Raw genomic sequence first — 25,017 nt, 5'->3', positions numbered from 1 at the left:
GGGCTTTAAATGGGGGGATATTGGGAAAAAGACTGTGGATCTGATGTGGAAAATATGGACTGAATGTTTTCTTGCTCTAGCACTACAGAGTAGAATATTTATGCAGCAATGTGTCCAATCTGTCAGCTTGTGGTGTTCAGTATAGAATTTCAGATGTTCGGGATGAATTGCATAAAATATTTAGGGTCTCACCTCTTGTGTCTTTAGACGTTTAGTGTCTATATTACTCCTGCTCACAACTTGTGGGACATGTGCATATCTATAATGAATGCTTTGCTATTCCACAGATTATCTTTCTGTGCGGCTCAGGAAAAATGATAAGCAGAATACAAAGGTATGGTGGCAGTTTTTGCCTGAGCCCGAGTGAGAGGGTACTTTTACCTAGATTGTGCAGATTACAAACAGATGGAGGAGGACACCTTATCACAAATGTGGGATGGCCAAAGCAGTTTTTATTGAGGTTTGATCTCCTTTCACTGTAGCACACTTGGGCAAAGACCTCTGAAAGAGTTCATCATAGTGAAAGGTTTGCTATAATCGCACTTTACTTTAATCAGGCTGTAATGTTATTTGCAGAAAGCATAGGACTGGAGAGCTATATGGCTGATTATGATACACTTTGTTGATCATATTCCCAGGACACTATTTTAGTGGCTGCAGCATTACCAAGCAAGGAGCGTACCTCATAAAACAAATTTAGCTTATCTAGTGATCTGGGGCTGTGTGAGAATCCATATTATGAAACCTGTCGTAACATTGCAATGTGTTGGATTTCAGGCTTGAATCAAAACCGATGGATGTATATATGGGATGGCCCTGGGCCATTTAGAAAGGTAACTAATGCAACGGGTAATTTTAACCCCACTCGCCTGGCGGGAAACAAATGGGTTAGGGTTGGACTCCCGATTTACACCCCACCTGATCTTACATTGACTTTAATGGAGTAAATTGAGGCAGGATGTAAAACTACTCATGCCGCCAGTTTCCCAACAGGCAAGTTAGATTAAAATTGCCCTTGTATAGTGTCCATCAGTCTGTACTGTCCACTACATTTTGGTGTTTGAACACACAGCCAGCTTTCCCAGCACACAAACCAATGATCCCTTTGAATGAGTGTGAGCTCTGAGGCTGGTGTGAAGGCTCCCTCAGCGACCTACTCACTGGCTTCGAATGGTTACTCAGATCCTGAAATATCAGGAGTAACTGGGCAGGTGAGTACAAACAAGAGGAAGTAATTGCTTTGTTTAAGTTGGACTCTTGGGAATTTTCCCAATCTCTATAAGGAGCTCTTTCATGTAAATCTGCCTGACCGCTAATGTAGGTCTGACCCTTCACTGTAGTCTGTTTGTATATCGAACCTCTTCTCTTTCTCTGATCTGTAAATTGCTGGAGCAACTAAACCTGCTCAGAGGGCACACGAATCAGTAAGTGACTTGAAGCTTGGTTTACAGCAGAGAAGGAGGCCTTTTGGCCCATTGTCTCTGTGGCATTGCAAAGCACATCGTGGAGAAAACATTCATCTCGCAGTTAAACCCCAAAAGGGGATATGGTGCCTGGATCAGTCAGTCATGGTTTATTTGGAGGATTGAAGAAGACATGTTCCTAAGCCAGAGATTCTGTGTACTCTAATGGGTTTTATATTCTTCTCCTGCAGGCGCTCTGGGCTCTGCGGGAACGCATCACCGAAGCACTGGTCCGTGACGGCTTTGTGTACAAATATGACGTATCGTTACCGCTGGAGAGAATCTACGAGATTGTCATCGATATGAAGAGCAGACTGGGGGTGAGGGCTAAGCGTGTCGTTGGCTACGGGCACCTTGGTGAGATTGACTGGTGTGCTGCTTATTTGGGAAGGGCGAGGGTGGCTCCTGGAGGGTCAGTGTGACTTGTTTTCTTGTGATTTGTTTCTGTTTTATTTTTGTTTCCATTCCTGTAATATTGCAATCCTGTCCTGAAGATGCTGACTCATGCTGGGGCAGCGGTTCCCATGGGAGGTGGCGGTTCATCCAAGTGTGTATTTAAAAGTAAAGAGCAAGGCCATCATTATTTAAAGGCAAGGGGTGATCCTATCAATAATTAAAAGAGAGGGATGACACCTTCACTATTTAAAGGTGAGAGGCAGTGCCGTTGAATCATAGAATGGTTACAGCATAGAAGGAGGCCATTCTGCCCATCATGTCCATGCTGCTCTCTGCAAGAGCAATTTAGCTAGTCTCACTCCCCCACCTTTTCCCCGTAGCCCCTGCAAATTTTCCCCCTTCAGGTGCTTATCCAGTTCCCTTTTGAAAGCCAATATTGAATCTGCCTCCACCACCCTTTCAGGCAGTGCATTCTAGATCGTAAGCATTCGCTGCATAAAAAAGTTTTTCCTCATGTTGCCTTTGGTTCTTTTGCCAATCACTTTAATACTGTGTCCTCTGCTTCTTGAGCTTTCCATCAATGGGAGCAGTTTCTCTTTATCTACTCTGACTAGGCCCTTCATGATCTTCTACATCTCTTTCAAATCTCCTCTTCTGTAAGGAGAACAGCTCCAGCTTCTTCAATCTATCCTTGTCACTGAAATCCCTCATCTTTGGAAACGTTCTCATAATTTTGTTTTTGCACCCTCTCTAAAGCCTTCACATCCTTCCTAAGTTGCGGTGCCTAGAATTGGGCACAATACTCCAGTTGAGGCCAAACCAGTGTTTTATAAAGGCTCATCATAACTTCCTTGCTTTTGTACTCTATGCCTCTATTTATAAAGCCCAGGATCCAGTATGCCTTTTTAACCACTTCCTCAATCTGCCCTGCCACCTTCAATCATTTGTGCACACATACCCCATGTGTCTCTGTTCCTGCAGCCCGTTTAGAATTGTATCCATTATTTTATATTGCCTATCTTTGTTCTTCCTACGAAAATGTATCACTTTGCACTTCTCTGCATTAAATTTCATCTGCCATGTGTCCGCCCATTCCACCAGCCTGTCTGTCCTCTTGAAGTTTATGACTATCCCTGTGCACCCAAGCTTAAGCCATTAATATACGTCTAGAAAAGCAGTGGTCCTAGTAGCGGCCTCTGGGAAACACCACTGTTTACCTTCCTCCAAAAAATAACCTTTCACCACTCCCCTGTTTCCTATCACTCAGCCAACTTTGTATCCATGCTGCCACTGCCCCTTTTGTTCCAGGGGCTTCAACTTTGCTGGCAAGTCTATTATGTGGCACTGTATCAAATACCTTTTGGAAGTCCATGTACACCATATCAACCGTACTACCCTCATCAACCCTCTCGGTTACCTCATCAAAAAACTCAATCGGTGGGCCAAACGGCCTGTTTCAGTCAGTGCTGTATCTCTAATCTAATCTAATCTAATCTTAAACACGATTTTCCTTTAACAAATGTGTGCTGGCTTTGCTTAATTATTCCACACTTGTCCAATTGACTGTTACTTTTGTCCCGGATCATCATTTCTAAAACCTTGCCCATCACCAAAGTTAAACTGACTGGTCTGTAGTTGATGGGTTTATCCTTACACCCTTTTTTGAACAGGGTGTAACATTTGCAATTCTCAGTCCTCTGGCACCACCCCTGTATCTAAGGAGGATTGGAAGATTATGGCCAGTATCTTTGCAATTTCTACCCTTACTTCCCTCAGTATCCTCAGATGCATCCCATCCAGTTCTGGTGACTTATTCATTTTAGCCATTCTAGTACCTCTTTATCCTTTTTAGCCGATCCAGTATTTCAACTACCTCCTTTTTCACCATGACTTTGGTAGCGTATTCTTCCTTGGTAAAGACAGATTGCCTGGAATTAAAGGACAGAACTGGAGCCTAGTTTTTATACATTTAACAAGTGTTTATTTATAGAGACGTACATTACATATCATGCACCTCCAACCAACAACACCTCTTTCAATTTGCTCCTATATATATGTGTACAGGCAAAACTCCAATTAATGCCCACTAATGACCTGAAACCCACTGCCCACAACGGTGGTGGAAGCTGAGACAGTCAATGACTTAGAGGGAAATTGGATGGGCACTTGAAGGAGATAAACTTGCAGGACTTTGGAGATCGAGAGGGGTGTGTGGAACTGACTGAAATGCTTCGTGGAGAGTCGACATGGAATGATGGGCTGAATGGCCGCCTTCTGTGCCGTAGCTATTTAAAGGAGATGGATGGTGCGTAGCTATTTAAAGGAGATGGGCGGTGCCGTAGCTATTTAAAGGAGATGGGCGGTGCCGTAGCTATTTAAAGGAGATGGGCGGTGCTGTAGCTATTTAAAGGAGATGGGCGGTGCTGTAGCTATTTAAAGGAGATGGGCGGTGCTGTAGCTATTTAAAGGAGATGGGCGGTGCCGTAGTTATTTAAAGGAGATGGGCGGTGCCGTAGCTATTTAAAGGAGATGGGCGGTGCCGTAGCTATTTAAAGGAGATGGGCGGTGCCGTAGTTATTTAAAGGAGATGGGCGGTGCCGTAGCTATTTAAACGAGATGGGCGGTGCCGTAGCTATTTAAAGGAGATGGGCGGTGCTTTAGCTATTTAAAGGAGATGGGCGGTGCCGTAGCTATTTAAAGGAGATGGGTGGTGCCGTAGCAATTTAAACGAGATGGGCGGTGCCGTAGCTATTTAAAGGAGATGGGCGGTGCCGTAGCTATTTAATGGAGATGGGCGGTGCCGTAGCTATTTAAAGGAGACGGGCGGTGCCGTAGCTATTTAAAGGAGATGGGCGGTGCCGTAGCTATTTAAAGGAGATGGGCGGTGCCGTAGTTATTTAAAGGAGATGGGCGGTGCCGTAGCTATTTAAAGGAGATGGGCGGTGCCGTAGCTATTTAAAGGAGATGGGCGGTGGCGTAGCTATTTAATGGAGATGGGCGGTGCCGTAGCTATTTAATGGAGATGGGCGGTGCCGTAGCTATTTAAAGGAGATGGGCGGTGCCGTAGCTATTTAAACGAGATGGGTGGTGCCGTAGCTATTTAAAGGAGATGGGCGGTGCTGTAGCTATTTAAAGGAGATGGGCGGTGCCGTAGCTATTTAAAGGAGATGGGCGGTGCCGTAGCTATTTAAAGGAGATGGGCGGTGCCGTAGCTATTTAAAGGAGATGGGCGGTGCCGTAGCTATTTAAAGGAGATGGGCGGTGCCGTAGCTATTTAATGGAGATGGGCGGTGCCGTAGTTATTTAAAGGAGATGGGCGGTGCCGTAGCTATTTAAAGGAGATGGGCGGTGCCGTAGCTATTTAAAGGAGATGGGCGGTGCCGTAGCTATTTAAAGGAGATGGGCGGTGCCGTAGCTATTTAATGGAGATGGGCGGTGCCGTAGCTATTTAAAGGAGATGGGCGGTGCCGCAGCTATTTAAAGGAGATGGGCGGTGCCGTAGCTATTTAAAGGAGATGGGCGGTGCCGTAGCTATTTAATGGAGATGGGCGGTGCCGTAGTTATTTAAAGGAGATGGGCGGTGCCGTAGCTATTTAAAGGAGATGGGCGGTGCCGTAGCTATTTAAAGGAGATGGGCGGTGCCATAGCTATTTAATGGAGATGGGCGGTGCCGTAGCTATTTAATGGAGATGGGCGGTGCCGCAGCTATTTAAAGGAGATGGGCGGTGCCGTAGCAATTTAAAGGAGATGGGCGGTGCCGTAGCTATTTAATGGAGATGGGTGGTGCCGTAGCTATTTAATGGAGATGGGCGGTGCCGGAGCTATTTAATGGAGATGGGCGGTGCCGTAGCTATTTAATGGAGATGGGCGGTGCCGTAGTTATTTAAAGGAGATGGGCGGTGCCGTAGCTATTTAAAGGAGATGGGCGGTGCCGTAGCTATTTAAAGGAGATGGGCGGTGCCGTAGCTATTTAAAGGAGATGGGCGGTGCCGTAGCTATTTAAAGGAGATGGGCGGTGCCGTAGCTATTTAATGGAGATGGGCGGTGCCGTAGTTATTTAAAGGAGATGGGCGGTGCCGTAGCTATTTAAAGGAGATGGGCGGTGCCGTAGCTATTTAAAGGAGATGGGCGGTGCCGTAGCTATTTAATGGAGATGGGCGGTGCCGTAGCTATTTAATGGAGATGGGCGGTGCTGCAGCTATTTAAAGGAGATGGGCGGTGCCGTAGCAATTTAAAGGAGATGGGCGGTGCCGTAGCTATTTAAAGGAGATGAGCGGTGCCGTAGCTATTTAAAGGAGATGGGCGGTGCCGTAGTTATTTAAAGGAAATGGGCGGTGCCGTAGCTATTTAAAGGAGATGGGCGGTGCCGTAGTTATTTAAAGGAGATGGGCGGTGCTGTAGCTATTTAATGGAGATGGGCGGTGCCGTAGCTATTTAAAGGAAATGGGCGGTGCTGTAGCTATTTAAAGGAGATGGGCGGTGCCGTAGCTATTTAAAGGAGATGGGCGGTTCCGTAGTTATTTAAAGGAGATGGGCGGTGCCATAGCTATTTAAAGGAGATGGGCGGTGCCGTAGTTATTGAAAGGAGATGGGCGGTGCCGTAGCTATTTAAAGGAGATGGGCGGTGCTTTAGCTATTTAAAGGAGATGGGCGGTGCCGTAGCTATTTAAAGGAGATGGGCGGTGCTTTAGCTATTTAAAGGAGATGGGCGGTGCCGTAGTTATTTAAAGGAGATGGGCGGTGCTTTAGCTATTTAAAGGCGATGGGCGGTGCCGTAGCTACTTAAAGGAGATGGGCGGTGCTTTAGCTATTTAAAGGAGATGGGCGGTGCCGTAGCTATTTAAAGGAGATGGGCGGTGCTTTAGCTATTTAAAGGCGATGGGTGGTGCCATAGCTATTTAAAGGAGATGGGCGGTGCTTTAGCTATTTAAAGGAGATGGGCGGTGCCGCAGCTATTTAAAGGAGATGGGCGGTGCTTTAGCTATTTAAAGGAGATGGGCGGTGCTTTAGCTATTTAAAGGAGATGGGCGGTGCCGTAGCTATTTAAAGGAGATGGGCGGTGCCGTAGCTATTTAAAGGAGATGGGCGGTGCCGTAGCTATTTAATGGAGATGGGCGGTGCCGTAGCTATTCAATGCAGATGGGCGGTGCCGTAGCTATTTAATGGAGATGGGCGGTGCCGTAGCTATTTAAAGGAGATGGGCGGTGCCGTAGCTATTTAAAGGAGATGGGCGGTGCCGTAGTTATTTAAAGGAGATGGGCGGTGCCGTAGCTATTTAAAGGAGATGGGCGGTGCCGTAGCTATTTAATGGAGATGGGCGGTGCCGTAGCTATTTAATTGAGATGGGCGGTGCCGTAGCTATTTAAAGGAGATGGGCGGTGCCGTCGCTATTTAAAGGAGATGGGCGGTGCCGTAGTTATTTAAAGGAGATGGGCGGTGCCGTAGCTATTTAAAGGAGATGGGCGGTGCCGTAGCTATTTAAAGGAGATGGGCGGTGCCGTAGTTATTTAAAGGAGATGGGCGGTGCCGTAGCTATTTAAAGGAGATGGGCGGTGCCGTAGCTATTTAATGGAGATGGGCGGTGCCGTAGCTATTTAAAGGAGATGGGCGGTGCCGTAGCTATTTAATGGAGATGGGCGGTGCCGTAGCTATTTAATGGAGATGGGCGGTGCCGTAGCTATTTAATGGAGATGGGCGGTGCCGTAGCTATTTAAAGGAGATGGGCGGTGCCGTAGCAATTTAAAGGAGATGGGCGGTGCCGTAGCTATTTAATGGAGATGGGCGGTGCCGTAGCTACTTAAAGGAGATGGGCGGTGCCGTAGCTATTTAAAGGAGATGGGCGGTGCTTTAGCTATTTAAAGGAGATGAGCGGTGCTTTAGCTATTTAAAGGAGATGGGCGGTGCCGTAGTTATTTAAAGGAGATGGGCGGTGCCGTAGCTATTTAAAGGAGATGGGCGGTGCTTTAGCTATTTAAAGAAGATGGGCGGTGCCGTAGCTATTTAAAGGAGATGGGCGGTGCCGTAGCTATTTAAAGGAGTTGGGCGGTGCCGTAGCTATTTAAAGGAGATGGGCGGTGCCGTAGCTATTTAAAGGAGATGGGCGGTGCCGTAGCTATTTAATGGCGATGGGCGGTGCCGTAGTTATTTAAACGAGATGGGCGGTGCCGTAGCTATTTAAAGGAGATGGGCGGTGCTGTAGCTATTTAAAGGAGATGGGCGGTGCCGTAGCTATTTAAAGGAGATGGGCGGTGCCGTAGCTATTTAATGGCGATGGGCGGTGCCGTAGTTATTTAAAGGAGATGGGCGGTGCCGTAGCTATTTAAAGGAGATGGGCGGTGCCGTAGCTATTTAATGGAGTTGGGCGGTGCCGTAGCTATTTAATGGAGATGGGCGGTGCCGTAGCTATTTAAAGGGGATGGGCGGTGCCGTAGGTATTTAATGGAGATGGGCGGTGCCGTAGCTATTTAAAGGAGATGGGCGGAGCCGTAGCTATTGAAAGGAGATGGGCGGAGCCGTAGCTATTGAAAGGAGATGGGCGGTGCCGTAGCTATTTAATGGAGATGGGCGGTGCCGTAGCTATTTCATGGAGATGGGCGGTGCCGTAGCTATTTGAAGGAGATGGGCGGTGCCGTAGCTATTTAAAGGAGATGGGCGGTGCCGTAGTTATTTAAAGGAGATGGGCGGTGCCGTAGCTATTTAAAGGAGATGGGCGGTGCCGTAGCTATTTAAAGGAGATGGGCGGTGCCGTAGCTATTTAATGGAGATGGGCGGTGCCGTAGCTATTTAATGGAGATGGGCGGTGCCGTAGCTATTTAAAGGAGATGGGCGGTGCCGTCGCTATTTAAACGAGATGGGCGGTGCCGTAGCTATTTAAAGGAGATGGGCGGTGCCGTAGCTATTTAAAGGAGATGGGCGGTGCCGTAGTTATTTAAAGGAGATGGGCGGTGCCGTAGCTATTTAAAGGAGATGGGCAGTGCCGTAGCTATTTAAAGGAGATGGGCGGTGCCGTAGCTATTTAATGGAGATGGGCGGTGCCGTAGCTATTTAATGGAGATGGGCGGTGCCGTAGCTATTTAAAGGAGATGGGCGGTGCCGTAGCAATTTAAAGGAGATGGGCGGTGCCGTAGCTATTTAATGGAGATGGGCGGTGCCGTAGCTATTTAAAGGAGATGGGCGGTGCCGTAGCTATTTAAAGGAGATGGGCGGTGCTTTAGCTATTTAAAGGAGATGAGCGGTGCTTTAGCTATTTAAAGGAGATGGGCGGTGCCGTAGTTATTTAAAGGAGATGGGCGGTGCCGTAGCTATTTAAAGGAGATGGGCGGTGCTTTAGCTATTTAAAGAAGATGGGCGGTGCCGTAGCTATTTAAAGGAGATGGGCGGTGCCGTAGCTATTTAAAGGAGATGGGCGGTGCCGTAGCTATTTAAAGGAGATGGGCGGTGCCGTAGCTATTTAAAGGAGATGGGCGGTGCCGTAGCTGTTTAAAGGAGATGGGCGGTGCCGTAGCTGTTTAAACGAGATGGGCGGTGCCGTAGCTATTTAAAGGAGATGGGCGGTGCCGTAGCTATTTAATGGCGATGGGCGGTGCCGTAGTTATTTAAAGGAGATGGGCGGTGCCGTAGCTATTTAAAGGAGATGGGCGGTGCCGTAGCTATTTAAAGGAGATGGGCGGTGCCGTAGCTATTTAATGGAGATGGGCGGTGCCGTAGCTATTTAATGGAGATGGGCGGTGCCGTAGCTATTTAAAGGAGATGGGCGGTGCCGTAGCTATTTAAAGGAGATGGGCGGTGCCGTAGCTATTTAAAGGAGATGGGCGGTGCCGTAGCTATTTAAAGGAGATGGGCGGTGCCGTAGCTATTTAATGGAGATGGGCGGTGCCGTAGTTATTTAAAGGAGATGGGCGGTGCCGTAGCTATTTAAAGGAGATGGGCGGTGCCGTAGCTATTTAAAGGAGATGGGCGGTGCCGTAGCTATTTAATGGAGATGGGCGGTGCCGTAGCTATTTAATGGAGATGGGCGGTGCTGCAGCTATTTAAAGGAGATGGGCGGTGCCGTAGCAATTTAAAGGAGATGGGCGGTGCCGTAGCTATTTAAAGGAGATGAGCGGTGCCGTAGCTATTTAAAGGAGATGGGCGGTGCCGTAGTTATTTAAAGGAAATGGGCGGTGCCGTAGCTATTTAAAGGAGATGGGCGGTGCCGTAGTTATTTAAAGGAGATGGGCGGTGCTGTAGCTATTTAATGGAGATGGGCGGTGCCGTAGCTATTTAAAGGAAATGGGCGGTGCTGTAGCTATTTAAAGGAGATGGGCGGTGCCGTAGCTATTTAAAGGAGATGGGCGGTTCCGTAGTTATTTAAAGGAGATGGGCGGTGCCATAGCTATTTAAAGGAGATGGGCGGTGCCGTAGTTATTGAAAGGAGATGGGCGGTGCCGTAGCTATTTAAAGGAGATGGGCGGTGCTTTAGCTATTTAAAGGAGATGGGCGGTGCCGTAGCTATTTAAAGGAGATGGGCGGTGCTTTAGCTATTTAAAGGAGATGGGCGGTGCCGTAGTTATTTAAAGGAGATGGGCGGTGCTTTAGCTATTTAAAGGCGATGGGCGGTGCCGTAGCTACTTAAAGGAGATGGGCGGTGCTTTAGCTATTTAAAGGAGATGGGCGGTGCCGTAGCTATTTAAAGGAGATGGGCGGTGCTTTAGCTATTTAAAGGCGATGGGTGGTGCCATAGCTATTTAAAGGAGATGGGCGGTGCTTTAGCTATTTAAAGGAGATGGGCGGTGCCGCAGCTATTTAAAGGAGATGGGCGGTGCTTTAGCTATTTAAAGGAGATGGGCGGTGCTTTAGCTATTTAAAGGAGATGGGCGGTGCCGTAGCTATTTAAAGGAGATGGGCGGTGCCGTAGCTATTTAAAGGAGATGGGCGGTGCCGTAGCTATTTAATGGAGATGGGCGGTGCCGTAGCTATTCAATGCAGATGGGCGGTGCCGTAGCTATTTAATGGAGATGGGCGGTGCCGTAGCTATTTAAAGGAGATGGGCGGTGCCGTAGCTATTTAAAGGAGATGGGCGGTGCCGTAGTTATTTAAAGGAGATGGGCGGTGCCGTAGCTATTTAAAGGAGATGGGCGGTGCCGTAGCTATTTAATGGAGATGGGCGGTGCCGTAGCTATTTAATTGAGATGGGCGGTGCCGTAGCTATTTAAAGGAGATGGGCGGTGCCGTCGCTATTTAAAGGAGATGGGCGGTGCCGTAGTTATTTAAAGGAGATGGGCGGTGCCGTAGCTATTTAAAGGAGATGGGCGGTGCCGTAGCTATTTAAAGGAGATGGGCGGTGCCGTAGCTATTTAATGGAGATGGGCGGTGCCGTAGCTATTTAAAGGAGATGGGCGGTGCCGTAGCTATTTAATGGAGATGGGCGGTGCCGTAGCTATTTAATGGAGATGGGCGGTGCCGTAGCTATTTAAAGGAGATGGGCGGTGCCGTAGCAATTTAAAGGAGATGGGCGGTGCCGTAGCTATTTAATGGAGATGGGCGGTGCCGTAGCTACTTAAAGGAGATGGGCGGTGCCGTAGCTATTTAAAGGAGATGGGCGGTGCTTTAGCTATTTAAAGGAGATGAGCGGTGCTTTAGCTATTTAAAGGAGATGGGCGGTGCCGTAGTTATTTAAAGGAGATGGGCGGTGCCGTAGCTATTTAAAGGAGATGGGCGGTGCTTTAGCTATTTAAAGAAGATGGGCGGTGCCGTAGCTATTTAAAGGAGATGGGCGGTGCCGTAGCTATTTAAAGGAGTTGGGCGGTGCCGTAGCTATTTAAAGGAGATGGGCGGTGCCGTAGCTATTTAAAGGAGATGGGCGGTGCCGTAGCTATTTAATGGCGATGGGCGGTGCCGTAGTTATTTAAACGAGATGGGCGGTGCCGTAGCTATTTAAAGGAGATGGGCGGTGCTGTAGCTATTTAAAGGAGATGGGCGGTGCCGTAGCTATTTAAAGGAGATGGGCGGTGCCGTAGCTATTTAATGGCGATGGGCGGTGCCGTAGTTATTTAAAGGAGATGGGCGGTGCCGTAGCTATTTAAAGGAGATGGGCGGTGCCGTAGCTATTTAATGGAGTTGGGCGGTGCCGTAGCTATTTAATGGAGATGGGCGGTGCCGTAGCTATTTAAAGGGGATGGGCGGTGCCGTAGGTATTTAATGGAGATGGGCGGTGCCGTAGCTATTTAAAGGAGATGGGCGGAGCCGTAGCTATTGAAAGGAGATGGGCGGAGCCGTAGCTATTGAAAGGAGATGGGCGGTGCCGTAGCTATTTAATGGAGATGGGCGGTGCCGTAGCTATTTCATGGAGATGGGCGGTGCCGTAGCTATTTGAAGGAGATGGGCGGTGCCGTAGCTATTTAAAGGAGATGGGCGGTGCCGTAGTTATTTAAAGGAGATGGGCGGTGCCGTAGCTATTTAAAGGAGATGGGCGGTGCCGTAGCTATTTAAAGGAGATGGGCGGTGCCGTAGCTATTTAATGGAGATGGGCGGTGCCGTAGCTATTTAATGGAGATGGGCGGTGCCGTAGCTATTTAAAGGAGATGGGCGGTGCCGTCGCTATTTAAACGAGATGGGCGGTGCCGTAGCTATTTAAAGGAGATGGGCGGTGCCGTAGCTATTTAAAGGAGATGGGCGGTGCCGTAGTTATTTAAAGGAGATGGGCGGTGCCGTAGCTATTTAAAGGAGATGGGCAGTGCCGTAGCTATTTAAAGGAGATGGGCGGTGCCGTAGCTATTTAATGGAGATGGGCGGTGCCGTAGCTATTTAATGGAGATGGGCGGTGCCGTAGCTATTTAAAGGAGATGGGCGGTGCCGTAGCAATTTAAAGGAGATGGGCGGTGCCGTAGCTATTTAATGGAGATGGGCGGTGCCGTAGCTATTTAAAGGAGATGGGCGGTGCCGTAGCTATTTAAAGGAGATGGGCGGTGCTTTAGCTATTTAAAGGAGATGAGCGGTGCTTTAGCTATTTAAAGGAGATGGGCGGTGCCGTAGTTATTTAAAGGAGATGGGCGGTGCCGTAGCTATTTAAAGGAGATGGGCGGTGCTTTAGCTATTTAAAGAAGATGGGCGGTGCCGTAGCTATTTAAAGGAGATGGGCGGTGCCGTAGCTATTTAAAGGAGATGGGCGGTGCCGTAGCTATTTAAAGGAGATGGGCGGTGCCGTAGCTATTTAAAGGAGATGGGCGGTGCCGTAGCTGTTTAAAGGAGATGGGCGGTGCCGTAGCTGTTTAAACGAGATGGGCGGTGCCGTAGCTATTTAAAGGAGATGGGCGGTGCCGTAGCTATTTAATGGCGATGGGCGGTGCCGTAGTTATTTAAAGGAGATGGGCGGTGCCGTAGCTATTTAAAGGAGATGGGCGGTGCCGTAGCTATTTAAAGGAGATGGGCGGTGCCGTAGCTATTTAATGGAGATGGGCGGTGCCGTAGCTATTTAATGGAGATGGGCGGTGCCGTAGCTATTTAAAGGGGATGGGCGGTGCCGTAGCTATTTAATGGAGATGGGCGGTGCCGTAGCTATTTAAAGGAGATGGGCGGAGCCGTAGCTATTGAAAGGAGATGGGCGGTGCCGTAGCTATTTAATGGAGATGGGCGGTGCCGTAGCTATTTAATGGAGATGGGCGGTGCCGTAGCTATTTGAAGGAGATGGGCGGTGCCGTAGCTATTTAAAGGAGATGGGCGGTGCCGTAGTTATTTAAAGGAGATGGGCGGTGCCGTAGCTATTTAAAGGAGATGGGCGGTGCCGTAGCTATTTAAAGGAGATGGGCGGTGCCGTAGCTATTTAATGGAGATGGGCGGTGCCGTAACTATTTAATGGAGATGGGCGGTGCCGTAGCTATTTAAAGGAGATGGGCGGTGCTGTCGCTATTTAAACGAGATGGGCGGTGCCGTCGCTATTTAAACGAGATGGGCGGTGCCGTAGCTATTTAAACGAGATGGGCCGTGCCGTAGCTATTTAAAGGAGATGGGCGGTGCCGTAGCTATTTAAAGGAGATGGGCGGTGCCGTAGCTATTTAAAGGAGATGGGCGGTGCCGTAGCTATTTAAAGGAGATGGGCGGTGCCGTAGTTATTTAAAGGAGATGGGCGGTGCCGTAGCTATTTAAAGGAGATGGGCGGTGCCGTAGCGATTCAATAGAGATGGGCGGTGCCGTAGCAATTTAAAGGAGATGGGCGGTGCCGTAGCTATTTAATGGAGATGGGCGGTGCCGTAGCTATTTAAAGGAGATGGGCGGTGCTTTAGCTATTTAAAGGAGATGGGCGGTGCTTTAGCTATTTAAAGGAGATGGGCGGTGCCGTAGTTATTTAAAGGAGATGGGCGGTGCCGTAGCTATTTAAAGGAGATGGGCGGTGCCGTAGCTATTTAATGGAGACGGGCGGTGCTGTAGCTATTTAATGGAGATGGGCGGTGCCGTAGCAATTTAAAGGAGATGGGCGGTGCCGTAGCAATTTAAAGGAGATGGGTGGTGCCGTAGCTATTTAATGGAGATGGGCGGTGCCGTAGCTATTTAAAGGAGATGGGCGGTGCCGTAGCTATTTAAAGGAGATGGGCGGTGCCGTAGCTATTTAAAGGAGATGGGCGGTGCCGTAGTTATTTAAAGGAGATGGGCGGTGCCGTAGCTATTTAATGGAGATGGGCGGTGCCGTAGCTATTTAAAGGAAATGGGCGGTGCCGTAGCTATTTAAAGGAGATGGGCGGTGCCGTAGCTATTTAAAGGAGATGGGCGGTGCCGTAGCTATTTAAAGGAGATGGGCGGTGCCGTAGCTATTTAAAGGAGATGGGCGGTGCCGTAGCTATTTAAAGGAGATGGGCGGTGCCGTAGCTATGTAAAGCAGATGGGCGGTGCCGTAGCTATTTAAAGGAGATGGGCGGTGCCGTAGCTATTTAATGGAGATGGGCGGTGCCGTAGCTATTTAAAGGAGATGGGCGGTGCCGTAGCTATTTAAAGGAGATGGGCGGTGCCGTAGCTATTTAAAGGAGATGGGCGGTGCCGTAGCTATTTAATGGAGATGGGCGGTGCCGTAGCTATTTAATGGAGATGGGCGGTGCCGTAGCTATTTAAAGGAGATGGGCGGTGCCGTAGCAATTTAAAGGAGATGGGCGGTGCCGTAGCTATTTAATGTAGATGGGCGGTGCCGTAGCTATTTAAAGGAGATGGGCGGTGCCGTAGCTATTTAAAGGAGATGGGCGGTGCCGTAGTTATTTAAAGGAGATGGGCGGTGCCGTAGCTATTTAATGGAGATGGGCGGTGCCGTAGCTATTTAAAGGAGATGGGCGGTGCCGTAGCTATTTAAAGGAGATGGGCGGTGCCGTAGCTATTTAAAGGAGATGGGCGGTGCCGTAGCTATTTAAAGGAGATGGGCGGTGCCGTAGCTATTTAAAGGAGATGGGCGGTGCCGTAGCTATGTAAAGGAGATGGGCGGTGCCGTAGCTATTTAAAGGAGATGGGCGGTGCCGTAGCTATTTAAAGGAGATGGGCGGTGCCGTAGTTATTTAAAGGAGATGGGCGGTGCCGTAGCTATTTAAAGGAGATGGGCGGTGCCGTAGTTATTTAAAGGAGATGGGCGGTGCCGTAGCTATTTAAAGGAGATGGGCGGTGCCGTAGCTATTTAAAGGAGATGGGCGGTGCCGTAGTTATTTAAAGAAGATGGGCGGTGCCGTAGCTATTTAACGGAGATGGGAGGTGCCGTAGTTATTTAAAGGAGATGGGCGGTGCCGTAGCTATTTAAAGGAGATGGGCGGTGCCGTAGTTATTTAAAGGAGATGGGCGGTGCCGTAGCTATTTAAAGGAGATGGGCGGTGCCGTAGCTATTTAAAGGAGATGGGCGGTGCCGTAGTTATTTAAAGAAGATGGGCGGTGCCGTAGCTATTTAAAGGAGATGGGCGGTGCCGTAGCTATTTAAAGGAGATGGGCGGTGCCGTAGTTATTTAAAGGAGATGGGCGGTGCCGTAGCTATTTAAAGGAGATGGGCGGTGCCGTAGCTATTTAAAGGAGATGGGCGGTGCCGCAGCTATTTAAAGGAGATGGGCGGTGCCGTAGCTATTTAAAGGAGATGAGCGGTGCTGTAGCTATTTAAAGGAGATGGGCGGTGCCGTAGTTATTTAAAGAAGATGGGCGGTGCCGTAGCTATTTAAAGGAGATGGGCGGTGCCGTAGCTATTTAAAGGAAATGGGCGGTGCTGTAGCTATTTAAAGGAGATGGGCGGTGCCGTAGTTATTTAAAGGAGATGGGCGGTGCTGTAGCTATTTAATGGAGATGGGCGGTGCCGTAGCTATTTAAAGGAAATGGGCGGTGCCGTAGCTATTTAAAGGAGATGGGCGGTGCCGTAGCTATTTAAAGGATATGGGCGGTGCCGTAGCTATTTAAAGGAGATGGGCGGTGCCGTAGTTATTTGAAGGAGATGGGGGGTGCCGTAGCTATTTAAAGGAGATGAGCGGTGCCGTAGCTATTTAAAGGAGATGGGCGGTGCCGTAGCTATTTAAAGGAAATGGGCGGTGCCGTAGCTATTTAAAGGAGATGGGCGGTTCCGTAGTTATTTAAAGGAGATGGGCGGTGCCGTAGCTATTTAATGGAGATGAGCGGTGCCGTAGCTATTTAAAGGAGATGGGCGGTGCCGTAGCTATTTAAAGGAGATGGGCGGTGCCGTAGCTATTTAAAGGAGATGGGCGGTGCCGTAGCAATTTAAACGAGATGGGCGGTGCCGTAGTTATTTAAAGGAGATGGGCGGTGCCGTAGCTATTTAAAGGAGATGGGCGGTGCCGTAGCAATTTAAAGGAGATGGGCGGTGCCGTAGTTATTTAAAGGAGATGGGCGGTGCCGTAGTTATTTAAAGGAGATGGGCGGTGCCGTAGTTATTTAAAGGAGATGGGCGGTGCCGTAGCTATTTAAAGGAGATGGGCGGTGCTTTAGCTATTTAAAGGAGATGGGCGGTGCTTTAGCTATTTAAAGGGGATTGGCGGTGCCGTAGTTCTTTAAAGGAGATGGGCGGTGCCGTAGCTATTTAAAGGAGATGGGCGGTGCTTTAGCTATTTAAAGGAGATGGGCGGTGCCGTAGCTATTTAAAGGAGATGGGCGGTGCCGTAGCTATTTAAAGGAGATGGGCGGTGCCGTAGCTATTTAAAGGAGATGGGCGGTGCCGTAGCTATTTAAAGGAGATGGGCGGTGCCGTAGCTATTTAAACGAGATGGGCGGTGCCGTAGCTATTTAAAGGAGATGGGCGGTGCCGTAGCTATTTAAAGGAGATGGGCGGTGCTGTAGCTATTTAAAGGAGATGGGCGGTGCCGTAGCTATTTAAAGGAGATGGGCGGTGCCGTAGCTATTTAAAGGAGATGGGCGGTGCCGTAGCTATTTAATGGAGATGGGCGGTGCCGTAGTTATTTAAAGGAGATGGGCGGTGCCGTAGCTATTTAAAGGAGATGGGCGGTGCCGTAGCTATTTAAAGGAGATGGGCGGTGCCGTAGCTATTTAATGGAGATGGGCGGTGCCGTAGCTATTTAAAGGAGATGGGCGGTGCCGTAGCTATTTAATGGAGATGGGCGGTGCCGTAGCTATTTAAAGGAGATGGGCGGAGCCGTAGCTATTTAATGGAGATGGGCGGTGCCGTAGCTATTTAATGGAGATGGGCGGTGCCGTAGCTATTGAATGGAGATGGGCGGTGCCGTAGCTATTTAAAGGAGATGGGCGGTGCCGTAGCTATTTAAAGGAGATGGGCGGTGCCGTAGCTATTTAATGGAGATGGGCGGTGCCGTAGCTATTTAATGGAGATGGGCGGTGCCGTAGCTATTTAAAGGAGATGGGCGGTGTCGTAGCTATTTAAAGGAGATGGGCGGTGCCGTAGCAATTTAAAGGAGATGGGCGGTGCCATAGTTATTTAAAGGAGATGGGCGGTGCCGTAGTTATTTAAAGGAGATGGGCGGTGCCGTAGTTATTTAAAGGAGATGGGCGGTGCCGTAGCTATTTAAAGGAGATGGGCGGTGCTTTAGCTATTTAAAGGAGATGGGCGGTGCTTTAGCTATTTAAAGGGGATTGGCGGTGCCGTAGTTATTTAAAGGAGATGGGCGGTGCCGTAGCTATTTAAAGGAGATGGGCGGTGCTTTAGCTATTTAAAGGAGATGGGCGGTGCCGTAGCTATTTAAAGGAGATGGGCGGTGCCGTAGCTATTTAAAGGAGATGGGCGGTGCCGTAGCTATTTAAAGGAGATGGGCGGTGCCGTAGCTATTTAAAGGAGATGGGCGGTGCCGTAGCTATTTAAACGAGATGGGCGGTGCCGTAGCTATTTAAAGGAGATGGGCGGTGCCGTAGCTATTTAAAGGAGATGGGCGGTGCCGTAGCTATTTAAAGGAGATGGGCGGTGCCGTAGCTATTTAAAGGAGATGGGCGGTGCCGTAGCTATTTAATGGAGATGGGCGGTGCCGTAGTTATTTAAAGGAGATGGGCGGTGCCGTCGCTATTTAAAGGAGATGGGCGGTGCCGTAGCTATTTAAAGGAGATGGGCGGTGCCGTAGCTATTTAATGGAGATGGGCGGTGCCGTAGCTATTTAAAGGAGATGGGCGGTGCCGTAGCTATTTAATGGAGATGGGCGGTGCCGTAGCTATTTAAAGGAGATGGGCGGAGCCGTAGCTATTTAATGGAGATGGGCGGTGCCGTAGCTATTTAATGGAGATGGGCGGTGCCGTAGCTATTGAATGGAGATGGGCGGTGCCGTAGCTATTTAAAGGAGATGGGCGGTGCCGTAGCTATTTAAAGGAGATGGGCGGTGCCGTAGCTATTTAATGGAGATGGGCGGTGCCGTAGCTATTTAATGGAGATGGGCGGTGCCGTAGCTATTTAAAGGAGATGGGCGGTGCCGTAGCTATTTAAACGAGATGGGCGGTGCCGTAGCTATTTAAAGGAGATGGGCGGTGCCGTAGCTATTTCAAGGAGATGGGCGGTGCCGTAGCTATTTAAAGGAGATGGGCGGTGCCGTAGCTATTTAAAGGCGATGGGCGGTGCCGTAGCTATTTAAAGGAGATGGGCGGTGCCGTACCTATTTAAAGGCGATGGGCGGTGCCGTAGCTATTTCAAGGAGATGGGCGGTGCCGTAGCTATTTCAAGGAGATGGGCGGTGCCGTAGCTATTTCAAGGAGATGGGCGGTGCCGTAGCTATTTAAAGGAGATGGGCGGTGCCGTAGCTATTTAAAGGAGATGGGCGGTGCCGTAGTTATTTAAAGGAGATGGGCGGTGCCGTAGCTATTTAAAGGAGATGGGCGGTGCCGTAGCTATTTAAAGGAGATGGGCGGTGCCGTAGCTATTTAAAGGCGATGGGCGGTGCCGTAGCTATTTAAAGGAGATGGGCGGTGCCGTACCTATTTAAAGGCGATGGGCGGTGCCGTAGCTATTTAAAGGAGATGGGCGGTGCCGTAGCTATTTCAAGGAGATGGGCGGTGCCGTAGCTATTTAAAGGAGATGGGCGGTGCCGTAGCTATTTAAAGGAGATGGGCGGTGCCGTAGCTATTTAAAGGAGATGGGCGGTGCCGTAGCTATTTAAAGGAGATGGGCGGTGCCGTAGTTATTTAAAGGAGATGGGAGGTGCCGTAGCTATTTAAAGGAGATGGGCGGTGCCGTAGCTATTTCAAGGAGATGGGCGGTGCTGTAGCTATTTAAAGGAGAGAGGCGATGTCATGGCTATTTACTGGCAATGGGCAGTGTCATCGCTATTTAAAGGTAAGCAGTGGTCATAGAGTCATTATAGCACAAAAGGAGGTCATTCAGTCCATCGAGTTCATGGCTGTTCTCTGTCGAGCAATCCCGTCAGTTCCATTTCTCTGTAACGCTGCAAATGTATTTCCCTCAAGTACTCATCCAATTTCCTATTGGAATCATTGATCGTCTCCACCTTCACCTCCCTCGTAGGCATCATTAGGGAAGGAAGCCGGACGAGTGGTGGAAGTGTCAGTGGTGGAGTATCTCGGGGATAGTGACCATAATTCTGTAAGATTTAAGGTAGTTATGGAAAAGGACAAAGATGGACTGGAAATAAAGGTACTGAATTGGGGGAAGGCCGATTTCAATATGATAAAATAGGATCTGGCCAAAGTGGACTGGGAGCAGCAACTTGTAGGAAAGTCTACATCAGACCAGTGGGAGTCATTCAAAAAGGAAATAGTGAGAGTTCAGAGCCAACATGTTCCCGTAAAGGTGAAGGGTTGGACCAATAAGTCCAGGGAACCCTGGATGTCAAGGGATATAGAGGATTGAATAAGGAAAAAAAAAGGAGGCTAATGGCAGGGTCAGGGGTCTGAAAACAGCGGAGGCCCTAGTGAAGTATAGAAAGTGTAGGGGGGGCGGTACTTAAAAAAGTAATTAGGAGAGCGAAGAGGGGACATGAAAAAACACTGGCAGGCACGATAAAGGAAAATCCCAAGGCGTTTTCTAAGTATATTAAGGGCAAGAGGATAACCAGGGAAAGAGTAGGGCCCATTAGGGACCAAAGTGGCAATCTGTGTGTGGAGCTGGAGGACATAAGTGAGGTTTTAAATGATTACTTTTCATCTGTGTTTACTATGGAGAAGGACGATGTCGGTGTAGAGATCAAGGAGGGGGATTGTGATATACTCGAACAATTTAGCATTGAAAGGGAGGAGGTATTAGCGGTTTTATTGGGCTTAAAAGTGGATAAATCCCCAGGCCTAGATGAGATGTATCCCAGGCTGTTATGTGAGGCAAGGGAGGAGATAGCAGGGGCTCTGACACAAATTTTCAAATCTTCTCTGGCCACAGGAGAGGTACCAGAGGACTGGAGGACAGCAAATGTGGTACCATTATTCAAGAAGGGTAGCAGGGATAAACCAGTCTAACATCAGTGGTAGGGAAACTATTGGAAAAAATTCTGAGGGACAGGATTAATCTCCACTTGGAGAGGCAGGGATTAATCAAGGATAGTCAGCATGGCTTTGTCAGGGGGAGATCATGTCTAACAAACTTGATTGAATTTTTCACAAAGGTGACTAGCTGTGTAGATGAGGGTAAAGCAGTTGATGTAGTCTACATGGATTTCAGTAAGGCTTTTGATAAGGTCCCTCATGGGAGATTGGTTAAGAAGGTAAGAGCTCATGGGATCCAGGGCAATTTGGCAAAGTGGATTCAAAATTGGCTTAGTGGCAGGAGGCAGAGGGTGATGGTCGGGGGTTGTTTTTGCAATTGGAAGCCTGTGACCAGTGGTGTACCGCAGGGATCAGTGCTGGGACCCTTGCTGTTTGTTGTGTACATTAATGATTTAGACGTGAATATAGGAGGTATGATCAGTAAGTTCGCAGATGACACGAAAATTGTTGGTGTCGTAAATAGTGAGGAGGAAAGCCTTAGATTCCAGGACGATATAGATGGGCTGGTAAGATGGGCGGAGCTGTGACAAATGGAATTTAATCTTGAGAAGTGTGAGGTGATGCATTTTGGGAGGACTAACAAGGCAAGGGAATAGACAATGGATGGTAGGACCCTAGGAAGTACAGAGGGACCTTGGTGTACTTGTCCATAGATCACTCAAGGCAGCAGCACAGGTAGATAAAGTGGTTAGGAAGGCATATGGGATACTTGCCTTTATTAGCCGAGGCATAGAATATAAGAGCAGGGAGGTTATGATGGAACTGTATAAAACAGTAGTTAGGCCACAGCTGGAGTACTGTGTACAGTTCTGGTCGCCACACTATAGGAAGGATGTGATTGCACTGGAGAGGGTGCAGAGGAGATTCACCAGGATGTTGCCTTGGCTGGAGCATTTCAGATTTCAGGAGAGACTGGCTAGGCTAGGGTTGTTTTCCTTAGAGCAGAGAAGGCTGAGGGGGACCTGATTGAGGTATACAAAATTGAGGGACGTAGATAGGATGAAACTTTTTCCCTTAGCGGAGGGGTCAATAAACAAGGGGCATAGATTTAAGGTAAGGGGCAGGAGGTTTAGAGGGGATTTGAGGGAAAATGTTTTCACCCAGACAGTGGTTGGAATCTGGAACACACTGCCTGAAAAGGTGGTAGAGGCAAGAATGCTCACAACATTTATGAGGTATCTAGATGAGCACTTGAAACGCCATAGCATACAAGGCTACGGGCCAAGTGCTGGAAAATGGGATTAGAACAGATAGGTGTTTGATGGCTGGCATGGACACGATGGGCCAAAGGGCCTGTTTCTGTGCTGTATAACTCTATGACACTTGGTGACGGGCGGTGCCCTCAGTATTTAAAAGCAAGGGACGGGTGCCCTCAGTATCTCAAGGCGAGGGGTGGTGCTGTCCGTATTTAAAGGCCTTCATTGTTTCTTTATTCTTCCTAGGCGATGGAAACTTGCATCTGAACATTGTATCTCAAGCATACGACCAGCAGCTGCTGGACTCTATTGAGCCCTATTTGTATGAATGGATTGCGCAGCATTGTGGAAGTATCAGTGCTGAGCACGGGCTGGGTTTTAAGAAGAAAAACTTCATTTATTTCAGTAAGCCCAGGGCAGCAGTACAATTTATGCAGCAGATGAAAGCAATTTTGGATCCAAAGGGAATTTTAAATCCCTATAAGACTCTGCCATCCTCCGGCCAGTGAAATCACCACGAGAGCAGAGGTTTCATCAGGAGTCCTGGCTGCAACTTTTAGCTTTTTATATTTGCTAATTTTATGCTGATCAAAATGGAGAATATTGTTGCTGAGGAAGAAAACCGTTTCTTATTCATACAGCTAATATATACATCAAACACTTCCAGATTAAGTGCAGCTCCCAGATCTGTGTGACATTTTGATTTAAAGTAAAAATGAACTTGCATTTAAATAGCACCTTTCATGACTTCAGGATGTTCTGAAGCACTTCACAGCCAATGAAGTACTGTTGAACTGTTGTCATGCAGGAAACATGGCAGCCAATGTGCACACAGCAAAATCCCACAAATAGCAGTGTGACAATGACCAGGTAATCTATTTCAGATGTTGGTTGGCAGATAAATATTGGACAAGGCACTAGGGAGATCTCCCCACCTCTTCTTCGAAATAGTACGGAGGGATCTTTTACATCCAGCTCAGAGAACAGACGGAGCTTTGGTTAATGAAAGACGTCACCTCCGACAGTGCAGCACTCTCTCAGTACTACACTGGAGCATCAGCCTGGATAATGGGCTCAGATCTCTAGAGTGAGACTTGAACCACCAACCTTTTGACTCCAAGGAGAGAGTGCTACCCACTGAGGCAAGGCCAACAACAAGCCACTTAGCCACCCGTTTTAAATCCTGTGACCTCTTTGAGTGAGGTGACCAAGAACTGCTAAACTGGGACAGTATTCTGAAGTGGGCCCAAGTCCACCTTGAGCTGGATTGAGACGGCCCAGGTTCATATAGAATTCTCGCAGTCAACAGGACAGGGGAATTTCATCCCAGTAGTCTGATTAGGATTCGAAGCAGAGGTCCCAGAGCTTTAAACCACTGTGGAGACACTTTGGCAATAGCTGCATGGGACTGTATCTTCTGAGTAATATGCTTACATTTCAACCCATTTACTCCCCAGATCTGGGAGGAATTATATTGTGATTATTAAAGTTTAAGAACATCATTATCAAACAAGATAGGAAGCAGGGGGATTGAACAGAAATAAAGTCTGTTTTAAGTGGCTTCTGCTTGCTGTGTTATGTGTGAATCAGCAGAGATAACAAGAAAAACTGAACATTGGAAATCTGAAACTGATGTTTTGACAGAATCCCACCTGAAACTTCAACCTGTTTTTCACTCTTCAGTCTTTACTGGCCCGCACTGATTTTCCAGCAGTTTCCATGTTTATGGGCAATCTGCAATGGTGTCAGTTGTTTTGTAACTCTGTGTCAGTAAGGCGTGATGATCAAAGCAAATCTAATTTAAAATCAGACATGTGAGCCATGATTTTGAGAAGCACCACTGACAGTGCAAAGGGGGGGAAAGTGCGGGTTCTGAAATTGTTTTGCAGCTTGCTGCATTTCACAGAAAGGATTGCTGGGCTTTTGGAGCTGTGCTCGTGGCCTGGCCTTATCTCAGGACCTGCAGGTACAACTGGTCCATGAGTATTAACACACCTATCCTTATCTCAGGACCACAGCATTGGCTGCTTGTCAGGCTTAGGTCCTCAGCAGTGTAAAAAGTTGGGCTTCTGCCCTGGGCTCCCCTCCCCAGACCTCTGCTGCCCTGGGCTGTACTTCTCAGCTGATAGTTTGTTGCAATACCCCGCTTCCAGACTGCCATTGATGCCGGCAGCTGCCTTCTGATGTCGCATTCTCACCCACCAGTCAGTGGCTCCTTTTTTACTGGAAATGGCTGACCAGCTAAGCAGTGACATTTATATCAGGCCAGGAGTTAAAATCTGCTGAGGCTCCGACTCAGTCCCGCGAAGGGTTATCATCAGCTCCCAGTATTAACAGCTTTGAAAGGGGTTGAGGCAGCAGAGAAGCTCTGAGGGAGAAATAACCTCTATATTGTCAGTAGTGCAGATTGTGAAGTGAATTCACCTTCTATGTTAAGTACAAATCCCCCAAGTGGGCTGCAATAGGTATGGTCTTCAATGTTATTTAACAAGACACAAACGGATTGATTGTACCAAATGGCTTTAATCATACTTCATGTTCTCTATGTTTTACCTACTGTGGAATAAAGCATCTTACCAATTGAACCAAGCAACACCTCACCTAGCGTTAACTCGGTTCATCTTCAACAACAACAAGGATAGGGGAACCAAAGCCGCTCCTTGGCTGACAAGGGAGTTAGAAAATATGATGAAACAAAAAAAAAATGTATGATGCATGTCAGGTGAATTGTTCAAGCGAGAACCAGGCCAAATACTGAGAGTTGATTGGGGAAGTGAAGAGGAAAATATGACTGGTAAAGAGAGACTATGAAAATAGAATGGCAGTTAACATAAAAGAGAATCCCAACATCTTCTACCAGCATGTAAATAGGAAGCGGGTATTTAGAGGTGGGGTGGAGCCTATTCGAGACAAAGAGGGTGATACATGCTTAGAGGTGCAGGGCAAGGCTAGAACACTTAATGAGTATTTTGTATCGGTCTTTACTAAGGAAGAAGATGCTGACAAAATATCCGTAGAAATGGAGATGGTAATGGATGAGGTGAAAGTTGATAGGCAGATGTACTGGAAAGGCTGGTTAT

The 25,017-nt window shown here is 48.2% G+C and overlaps 1 protein-coding gene across 2 annotated transcripts in view; it reads left to right on the top strand.

Moving 5' to 3' along the window:
• d2hgdh (D-2-hydroxyglutarate dehydrogenase) overlaps positions 1-24,526 on the top strand; it is a 69,686-nt gene extending 45,160 nt beyond the window's left edge. For both annotated transcript variants that reach the window (XM_068041762.1, XM_068041763.1), the window contains 2 exons: positions 1,655-1,820; positions 22,184-24,526. In XM_068041762.1, the coding sequence (XP_067897863.1) occupies positions 1,655-1,820; positions 22,184-22,446 (429 nt within the window). In that variant the 3' untranslated portion in view covers positions 22,447-24,526. The remainder of the gene's footprint in view (positions 1-1,654; positions 1,821-22,183) is intronic.
• Positions 24,527-25,017: the final 491 nt, after the last annotated feature.

This window comes from Heterodontus francisci, chromosome 11 (assembly GCF_036365525.1).
Source record: "Heterodontus francisci isolate sHetFra1 chromosome 11, sHetFra1.hap1, whole genome shotgun sequence".
Classification (NCBI taxonomy): Eukaryota; Metazoa; Chordata; class Chondrichthyes; order Heterodontiformes; family Heterodontidae; genus Heterodontus; species Heterodontus francisci.
This window is presented reverse-complemented; position numbering and strand designations above follow the sequence as displayed.